The 10,465-nt window shown below is 38.4% G+C and overlaps 2 protein-coding genes across 2 annotated transcripts; both read left to right on the forward strand.

Moving 5' to 3' along the window:
- The first annotated feature begins 457 nt into the window (after positions 1-457).
- On the forward strand, positions 458-6,326 carry LOC117322845 (coiled-coil domain-containing protein 167-like). The gene is made up of 4 exons (XM_033877787.1): positions 458-589; positions 1,360-1,457; positions 4,267-4,319; positions 6,187-6,326. The coding sequence occupies exons 1-4, from the start codon at positions 569-571 to the stop codon at positions 6,291-6,293; spliced, it is 279 nt and encodes a 92-aa protein (XP_033733678.1). The 5' UTR covers positions 458-568; the 3' UTR covers positions 6,294-6,326.
- A 771-nt stretch (positions 6,327-7,097) lies between these two features.
- Positions 7,098-9,775, forward strand: LOC117323921 (alpha-2Da adrenergic receptor-like). The gene has a single exon (XM_033879453.1). It carries the CDS (start codon positions 7,232-7,234, stop codon positions 8,606-8,608), a length of 1,377 nt encoding a protein of 458 aa, XP_033735344.1. The 5' UTR covers positions 7,098-7,231; the 3' UTR covers positions 8,609-9,775.
- The last annotated feature ends 690 nt before the right edge of the window (positions 9,776-10,465 follow it).

Below are 10,465 nucleotides of genomic sequence, written 5' to 3' on the forward strand. Positions count from 1 at the left end.
CCGCCAGATATAATAGTTATCACAACGAGATACTAGGTCGTTATAACTTTAATGTTTGGGTGTCCTCAATCAGCCACCGTATATTTAAGTGGCGGCCGCCAGATAATTAAGTGGTGTCGCCAGATAAAATATTTTCACAATCACGATATGTATATTTCTATGTGAGACTAATACGCTTCCAACGCAATGGAACTTCCTTCCCTTAGTTTAAACATTATTTTATTCAACAAGACACAATAACATTACATTACAGAAAACTGCAAATGGGATAGTTCCCTTAACAAGCACTTTTTAGCCCGTTTATCTTATATATGCAACACTTACTACACAAACAGCTATTGTCTGTCGCTTATATCAAAGAAAGAAAGAATGTCTCTGGAAATATGTAGTACAATGTACTCAGTATATGTTATTCTATAGTATGCACTCCTCTGGTGTGATAGTCATTCATCTAGGTCTCGACAACGTTTTGATGGAAGGCTCAAAGCAAGCATTATTTCAACTTGGATGTAAATAAAGACAACGTGTCCAAAATCCCGGTTAAGATTTGTTTCACATCGCCAACAAAATGACAACCGTTGCGACACAGGTGAGTACATTGATAACCTTAGAGAACTTTTCAGGATGCCTGTTGAATAGCCTGAGTTCCCTCTGGTTCCCAGCACCAAATAGCATCGAACGTTAAAGTTATGTAAAACGTACAACTGATATAGTGATACCAAAAACATCCTAAACAGGTAATGTTAGCTTAAGCCTAGTGGGCATACAATTGCTGTGAGCCGTTATATATTTATAAATTTATGGTGAATGTGTGTGCTGAAAAGAAAGTTGTGTATATATTGCGATATAATAATGACTTTCCAATCAAACTGAAGATATTGGAACGATTTGGGGACAATCACCTCATGTAAAAGTAAATATGTAATTGTTAATACAGTGAACTATTGGATGAATTATTTACAATGGTCCAAGAGTTTTGCTTGCCCGTGGATCACGATTCAGTAGTAAAAGATGATAATAACCTTATTTGCATAATTATGAATCGAGAAATAAGCGCTTCTTGACTAATGGAGTTATTCCCCTTTGGCCTGATTAATACTGATGCCTGTAGCATGTACATGCATTTGGGGAAACTATTTAGTCTTTTTTTTATATATGGTTATCTATGCATTAATAAATTAATAATAGTTCAGTGCATTACAATCATGATTGCAGCTAATACGTACTCAATGATTATAGTCAGATGACATCATATACAACATCATAAAAAGTTTTGTCTGTGATTTGTTAATCCCAGAGGTATAAATGATGTTACTAATTTATGTATTATGATACAAAACATCTTGAATCATGTGACAGATTGCAGCAGTAGAGACTGAGATTGAGGGATGTGAAAAACGCTTGGATGTGATTGAGCGTTCTCTACGCCTCGATGATGACATGACCGACCCAGATAGGTAAGTCGACGTATATGGTGAAAAAAAAAAAAAAGACTGACTCATCCCTGGGTTTTTGTGAGCATGCAAGGCCTTGACCAACCCTGGGGTATGTAGGGTACATAATAGCCCGAGTTTCCTCTGGCCCTGACAGGGGCCGCGGTGGCCGAGTGGTTAAGGTGTCCCGACACTTTATCACTAGCCCTCCACCTCTGGGTTGCGAGTTCGAAACCTACGTGGGGCAGTTGCCAGGTACTTACCGTAGGCCAGTGGTTTTTCTCCGGCCACTCCGGCTTTCCTCCCCCTCCAAACCTGGCACGTCCTTAAATGACCCTGGCTGTTAATAGGACGTTAAACAAAAACAAACAAACAAACAAACAATCTGGCCCTGACACCATCTCTTGTGTAAGGCCGCTACACCAGACATCCATGGTGTCGGGGCCAGAGGGAACTCAGGCTAGGTACATGGTTTCCATACTGAGAAAATTTCATAATCTATAACCTATAACTATCCTTTTGACTGGAAAATTCTCAGTTGCATTATAGTATTGGAGTATTTGTTTGATCAACCTGAGTGGGCCTTGGTAATGATGCAAATAGGTTCTATATGTTAATATATGCATTTCATGTCTCTGCATCTGATCACTGTTTAGCCCTGAAGTAGGTGCTTAATTTATTATTGATGCACTGGAGAAATCTTAAAGTTTTTATTCAGTTTTGAGATTGATCAGAAAAAACAAACTAGGTGATATGCAGGTATCTTGGATTTTTAGCCCACCATCATCAGATGGTGGGCTATTCAAATCGCCCTGCGTCCGTGGTCCGTCGTCCGTCCGTCCGTCCCTCCGTCCGTCCCTCCGTCCGTAAACAATTCTTGTTATCGCTATTTCTCAGAAAGTACTGAAGGGATCTTTCTCAAATTTCATATGAAGGTTCCCCTTGGTGCCTAGTTATGCATATTGCGTTTTGAGACCAATCGGAAAACAACATGGCCGACAGGCAGCCATCTTGGATTTTGACAATTGAAGTTTGTTATCGCTATTTCTCAGAAAGTACTGAAGGGATCTTTCCCCTTGGTGCCTAGTTATGCATATTGCGTTTTGAGACCAATAGGGAAAAAAAATGGCCGACAGGCAGCCATCTTGGATTTGACAATTGAAGTTTGTTATCGCTATTCTCAGAAAGTACTGAAGGGATCTTTCTCAAATTTCATATGTAGGTTCCCCTCGGTGCCTGGTTATGCATATTGCATTTTGAGACCAATCTGAAAATAACATGGCCGACAGGCAGCCATCTTGGATTTTGACAATTGAAGATTGTTATCGCTATTTCTCAGAAAGTACTGAAGGGATCTTTCTCAAATTTCATATGTATGTTCCCCTTGGTGCCTCTTTATGCATATTGCGTTTTGAGACCAATCGGAAAACAACATGGCCGACAGGCAGCCATCTTGGATTTGACAATTGAAGTTTGTTATCACTATTTCTGAGAAAGTATTTAAGGGGATCTTTCTCAAATTCATATGTAAGTTTCCCTTGGTGCCTAGTTATGCATATTGCGTTTTGAGACCAATCTGAAAACAACATGGCCGATAGGCAGCCATCTTGGATTTTGACAACTGAAGTTTGTTATCGCTATTTCTGAGAAAGTACTGAAGGGATCTTTCTCAAATTTCATATGGAGGTTCCCCTTGGTGCCTCATTATGCTTATTGCATTTTGAGATCAATTGGAAAACAATATGGCAGACAGACCGCCATCTTGGATTTGACAATTAAGTTTGTTATCTCTATTTCTCAAAGTACTGAAGGGATCTTTCTCAAATTTCATATGTAGGTTCCCCTTGGTCCCTTGTATTGCATTTTTGGACCAGTCTGTCCTGAAAACAACCTGGCAAACAAACAGCCATTATCGTTAAATCTCAAATTTCTTATATAGCTAGGATTCCCTTGTTTGAAAAGTACTGGAGGGATATCTCAATTTGCACAGATTAGTAAAAGGAAGGGAAAAATAGAGAGAAGATCAATCTGACATAGAACCTATAAAGATCATTCAATGGTGGGCGCCAAGATCCCTCTGGGATCTCTTGTTTAAAGGTGAAGTTAGTTATCACTATTTCTCAAGAAGTATTTCAAGTATTTTGTGGATAATCTTGGTCCTTATTTTGCTTGTTAAATTCAATTTTAAAACTGATGGAAAAAAACGAAATGTCAGAAAGTTGTTCCTCTTGGTTTTTGACATTTGAAAGTTCAAATCCGTGTTAATTTTGCCCTGAGGTTCTAGTACAGTGTGTTCATTATGAAACTAATTGGGGAAAACTGGCTGACAGGCTGCCATCTTAGATTTGGAATGATGCAAGTTTGTTGTCACTATCATTAAGAAATACTTGGAGAATCTCTAAAATGCCATAATATATGTTTACCTTGGTCCCGATCCCTTGTTGTGCATATTCAATTTTGAGACTGAAACCAGAAAATCAAATGGCTGACAGACAGCCATCTTGGAGTTTGAAAGGTGAAGTTTCTTGACACTATCTTGAATGGTTTATGTATATTTTTCCCAAATTTCATATATCATGTTAACCTAAACATGAAATTTGCCTTTTTGTCCCTGTGTAGCTGTTAATATTTAATTTTGGGATTGATCAAAAAAAGAAAAAGGGTTGTCATATTTTGTTAGTTGAACAAATCAATAAAAAAAATTATTAAGAGGAAACACAAAGTTACATATATTTTATACACTGTTGAGTACCATGATTTTAAGACATGATAATTATATAAGTGTTGCTTGTATTAGGATATTGGATTATTGCTCAAACTTTTTTTGTTTTAGAAATGATCTAAAAGAAGAAGCAAAGCGAGTCAGAAAGACTCTGACAAATCACAGTAAGTAAAAAGAAATAATATCAAATCATAGTGAGTCCAACAGATAGTAAAAAGTCATACAGAGTCAAATAGACAATGACAAGTCATAGTGAGTCAAATAGACAATGACAAGTCACAGTGAGTCAAATAGACAGTGACAAGTCATACTGAGTCAAATGGACAATGACAAGTCACAGTGAGTCAAATAGACAATGACAAGTCATACTGAGTCAAATAGACAATGACAAGTCACAGTGAGTCAAATAGACAATGACAAGTCATACGAGTCAAATAGACAATGACAAGTCACAGTGAGTCAAATAGACAATGACAAGTCATACTGAGTCAAATAGACAGTGACGAGTCACAGTGAGTCAAATAGACAGTGACAAGTCACAGTGAGTCAAATAGACAATGGCAAGTCATACTGAGTCAAATAGACAGCGACAAGTCACAGTGAGTCAAATAGACGATGACAAGGCATACTGAGTCAAATAGACAATGACAAGTCACAGTGAGTCAAATAGACTGACAAGTCATACTGAGTCAAATAGACAGTGACAAGTCACAGTGAGTCAAATAGACCATGGCAAGTCATACTGAGTCAAATAGACAGTGACAAGTCACAGTGAGTCAAATAGACAGTGACAAGCCACAGTGAGTCAAATAGACAATGGCAAGTCACAGTGAGTCAAATAGACAATAGCAAGTCACAGTGAGTCAAATAGACAGTGACAAGCCACAGTGAGTCAAATAGACAATGACAAGGCATACTGAGTCAAATAGACAATGGCAAGTCACAGTGAGTCAAATAGACTGACAAGTCATACTGAGTCAAATAGACAATGACAAGGCATACTGAGTCAAATAGACAGTGACGAGTCACAGTGAGTCAAATAGACAATAACAAGTCATAGTGAGTCAAATAGACAATGACAAGTCACAGTGAGTCAAAAAGACAATGACAAGTCATAGTGAGTAAAATAGACAATGACAAGTCATAGTGAGCCTAATAGTCAATATCAAGTCATACCGAGTCAAATAGTTTGGTTTGGTTTGGTTTATTTTGTTTAACGTCCTATTAACAGCCAAGGTCATTTAAGGACTGCCGTGTGTGCATGCGACATGCATGCGTGTGGTGAGTGCGTATGTGTGTTTTGGGAGGCTGCGATATGTTTGTGTTAAGTCTCGTTGTGATAGGCCGGAACGTTTGCCGATTTATAGTGCTACCTCACTGAAGCAAACTGCAGAAGACTCCCAGCAGGACACCCCACCCGGTCACATTATACTGAAAACGGGCGAAACAACAATGATAAATCACAATGAGTCAAATAGACAATATCAAGTCATAGTGAGTCAAATAGACAATATCAAGTCATAGTGAGTCAAATAGACAGTATAAAGTCATACAGAGTCAAATGGACCATGACAAGTCATAGTGAGTCAAATAGACAATATCAAGTCATAGTGAGTCAAATAGACAATATCAAGTCATAATGAGTCAAATGGACCATGACAAGTCATGATGAGCCAAATAGACAATATCTAGTCATAGTGAGTCGACTTGACAATGACAAGGCATAGTTAGTCAAATAGACAATGACACGTGACATGTGATGACTCCCATTGTAAACGTCTGTATCCAAATTTGCACCACCCTTTCGTATTTTGCGTTTTAATCCATTTTTATGTTTCTCTCTCTGATATACCACCATCACAGAAATCCTAAAAGTTACTGTATTTTCCGTCTCTTTTTCTCTCTTTTACAAAGCTTTGTTTGGTTGTGTAGGAAGTGGCATTGGTGGTTAGATTGTTTGGTCTAGGAATGGGCCGTTCGTAAGGGTGGTAGTTTATAAACAGGAAATGACGTTTATCACATATTTTGCAGAGGGTGAACTGAAGAAGCTACGGAAGGAGAACTGGAAGAACATGTTACTGTCGGTGTTATTGATGGGACTAGTTTACCTAACCTACCACTACATCTGGGCACCCTAACGACAATTAAAGACGTCTTTTATTTTATATAGAGAGTGTGTTTTGTCTTGTTTTCATCTTTTACAATACCTTGTAAAAATTACCACTTTACAACTTATTAAAATGACACAGGATTTAAAAAAAAATTACTTTAAAAATACAATGACAATAAGACCAGCTTTTCTGCTTCAATGACAAGTCATCAGACAAATCACACCACTGTCGCAATCAATGGTACTGCATCTCTCCGTATTGGATAAGAAATGTATTCCAATCGAGATCATTAAACACAATGTCCTCGTCGGCCTTCACCTTTAAAACCCTTTATTGCAGGTATGTCCGTCAGTAGTCGACGTATCTCGTATAAATTATTACATGAACTGAGAATCGAGGGTGACGTAAACTGACAGGGAAGCCTTTATTATGGTTAGGCCGGATGTCATACAAATATTTTGTACAGTTTTATTATCTATTAAGAATTAGTCATTTGACAAAACTAATAAAAAAAAGTTAGGTAAAAATCCTTCTGAAAATATGCTATAATTATATGAACCATACCGAGGGGTGTCATTGTTACCTAGTTATTGTTTTAATCCCCCGCCCGCCCCACACCCTACCATACAAAAAAGTTAAAATAAATGTGCTATACACACTAGGGAAAGTCTAGTTACACACAGACTACCACATTCTCAGGTCCCTGTGGTATGAAGTATATGCCCATGATATAAATTGACGATGTCTGGATGTCATCATATACATGATGTTAAAAGCTGTGTACTGTGTGTAGCCGATATATTTATATGTATAGAGCGGGTGAATGGTCGTGGCCGGAGATGTACTTCCGGTGATTCCCAGTGACTTTGTCGGAAGACGTGGTCTGGGGTTTACATTAAGTTATGATGTGACTTGATTAACATATTCAACTTAATGGGATATACATAATCAACTTGTTTTTGGGTATGGCCACCCTTTCTCCACCAGTGTTTGCTGGACCTGTTGACAACCAGGATACACTAGAGGATTTAAACACGTATCTGGCTCGTCTCCTCATCCCAAACGATGTGATCCTCGCCATTTATCTCTTGGCGGGGTTGTTTGGTAACCTCCTCGTCATATATGTTTACTCTTTCAAGCTCAAGACCAAGCGTGATAATCGATTCTTCATACCATTCCTCGCATGCTTCGACGTGCTGGCTTGCACTATAGGAGACAGCTTCGCCATGTCTTTAAACATTTTACCTATCATATACTATGGCGATACGCTATGTAAAACCTTGTGGTTTCTCAGCGAGGCAACATCCATCTCTTCAAGCCTGTTGCTGCTTGTGATTGGCTTACAGCGGTTTCTTAAAGTGTGCAGACCTTTTGAAGCACAGATGACTTCTATGTGGAAGAAAATAGCCCTGATAGTAACAGTTGTGAGTGCGTGTCTAGTGTCAAGCCCGACCGTCCTGTTTTATGGCGAGATTCATTCCTATACACTGGCCAACATGACGGGAATACGGTGTGGGAAGCGGGACGACAATCCATACCTCGTTCAGGGTCTCCTCATCTATAACGTCATTCTGTTCGGTACCGCTGTCTTTGGTATTGTTACAATGGCTGTCCTATACGGCCTCATAGCTCGGGTAATATATCATCAATTCCTCCGTCACAGAAAATCAGCACACAAGAACACAAAAACACACGTTAAAATTAAATATTCCGACAAGTCGAATACTTCTATGTCATGTGACGATGATGAGGACAGAGTGACGATGCGAAAGGATTATTCTACAGCATCACCTTCGACAGAAGGTCAGAGTTCGAATAGTGTTCCAACACCGACGGAAACGGATCTAGAGTCCCAAATACCATTTCCGGAACCGGATATGGATGATCAATCGATAGGCGATTGTGAGATTAATGATCAAAATAGTAAACAAGAAAATACCAAAGACGAGAAAGAAGAAAAACGAATCAAAAGACGTTCATTTGATGTTTTACGTGAAAATATTGACAATATTCGTGAAAAACTACAGCGAGAGCGGGTTTACAACCATTTTCGGGTTCATCGCTGTACGTACATGTTTATGACGATCACTCTGATTTTTTTCGTGTCATACATCCCGCGCGTGGTCCTAATGTTATTGGAGTCGCTGGATCCTGACTTCTGGAGCTCACTGTCTAACTCACAGATACAGCTGTGCTACTTCCTGTACCGCATGTATCTCCTCAATCACGTGACGAACCCATTCATATACGGATTATTCGACAGCAGATTTAGATCAAAAGCGAAACGACTGTTGTGTCCATGTATGATTACACGAAGGAAACGTAGCATTAGACATAACTAGGGCCAACCTTGACGTCATGACAGCGTACTCTAAATCAATCTTATGAGTTTGTAAATGGTGACCAGATTTCACCTGATTGATTAAAATTAATCCGAAGATTTCTGATCTTCGGATTAGATTACAATTTGCAGTCGTATTAAACAGGAAAACCAACATCATTCTTATTTTATGTTAAGTCTGTGGAAAACGGTATGTTAACTTTTATTATTCGTTGACTTTATTTAAAAAATGCAATATTAACGGTTTTGTTTTATTTTCTTTATGTACTGATCTAAAGGTTCTCATACTACCACACAAAAGTATCCGCCAGCCCTATCATCAAACTCGCGCTCAAGGCCATCTGGTCACCCTACCGTCAAACTCACGTCCAACACCATCCAGTCACACTACCGTCAAACTCACGTTCAACACCATCCAGTCACACTACCGTCAAACTCGCGCTCAATACCACCCAGTCACACTACAGTCAAACTCACGTTCAACACCACCCAGTCACCCTACCGTCAAACTCACGTTCAACACCACCCAGTCACCATACCGTCAAAATCACGCTCAACACCACCCAGTCACACTACCGTCATCAAACTCACGTTCAACACCATCCAGTCACACTACCGTCAAATTCACGTTCAACACCCTCCAGTCACCCTACCGTCAAAATCACGCTCAACACCATCTGGTCACACTACCGTCAATCTCACACGCTCAACACCAGCGCTTTTAAAATTTCCTCAAATTGATTCTTTTGAAAGTAACATATTTACTAATTCAAGTTGACAATACTGAATACATTTTAAAGTTTATGAAACTTTTGCATGTTTTTCTAATTTAATTTATCACTTTGTTTACCTCATGTATGTCAATATGACACATTTGGTGTCAAATTAACAGTGAATTGATACACTGTAAACTGTTATAATTGACTTTTAAATCTACATTTGCTTGTGAAAATTATTAACTATTTCGTTAGGGTACCCCCTTCACTCAACTTGGTGTATGCAAGGAGGTCCACTACGACTACCGGTTGATATAATGATTAATCATTTTAAATTCGATTACGGTTTTTTTTCGTGTATCTACATATGGTGGGAAAAAAATAAAATAAATTGGAGTGGGGGCCGACACTAATGTGAAATTTCCATTTGCGTTGACCCCATCTTGACATGACCCGATTCGGAGTTCATTCAATTTGTCTCAACATCCAACTCAATAGCAAATTCAACCTTATATAGATATATAAACATATGACTTATATAAACACTACATGTCTAACATTAAGAAACTGTAATATAACACACTTAACCGACGTTAACCTGGATAATATTACATGAGTGTATATAAGTGTTTCCTTTATCGACAATTGAATAACGAGGCCTCGAGTCAACATACCCCAGTATATGGACGACACCGGAACTAGCCTCACTAATAAAAACCAGCAGGTCATTCAGATAGTTCTTTAGTATAACTATTGTCAATTTCCTGGAAATTATTTTAAATTCATTCATACCACGTAAAAAAAGGGGCTGCTTATAAAATCCATATCGCACACATGTATTTAATGTCAAATGGAGGAACACAAGTGGTACAACCTATACTGTCGAGTTTGTCAGAATGTGTATCTATATTTATTACAACGTACAACATGTAGTTAAAGAGTATATATAATTCAATCGGCTGATCCGTTCACTTTCCTTGAATTCGTACTAGCTCAACATATTTTCACAATTTCTTTTAACGGAACTCAAAATTTATCTTAAAATTAAAAAAATAATGTATCAACTTTTAGGTTACAACCCATAAAGTGTCAGACAAAAGACCCACAAGTCCAAAATTACATGCTACGCACACATGGACTGT

The sequence above is a fragment of the Pecten maximus genome, chromosome 3 (genome assembly GCF_902652985.1).
Source record: "Pecten maximus chromosome 3, xPecMax1.1, whole genome shotgun sequence".
Lineage (NCBI taxonomy): Eukaryota > Metazoa > Mollusca > Bivalvia > Pectinida > Pectinidae > Pecten > Pecten maximus.

Coding starts and splice junctions, on each gene's coding strand:
- LOC117322845 (XM_033877787.1), top strand. CDS start 569: ATGACAACCGTTGCGACACAG. Junction 590..1,359: donor TGACAACCGTTGCGACACAG/GTGAGTACATTG, acceptor ATCATGTGACAG/ATTGCAGCAGTAGAGACTGA. Junction 4,320..6,186: donor AAAGACTCTGACAAATCACA/GTAAGTAAAAAG, acceptor CATATTTTGCAG/AGGGTGAACTGAAGAAGCTA.
- LOC117323921 (XM_033879453.1), top strand. CDS start 7,232: ATGGCCACCCTTTCTCCACCAGTGTTTGCTGGACCTGTTGACAACCAG.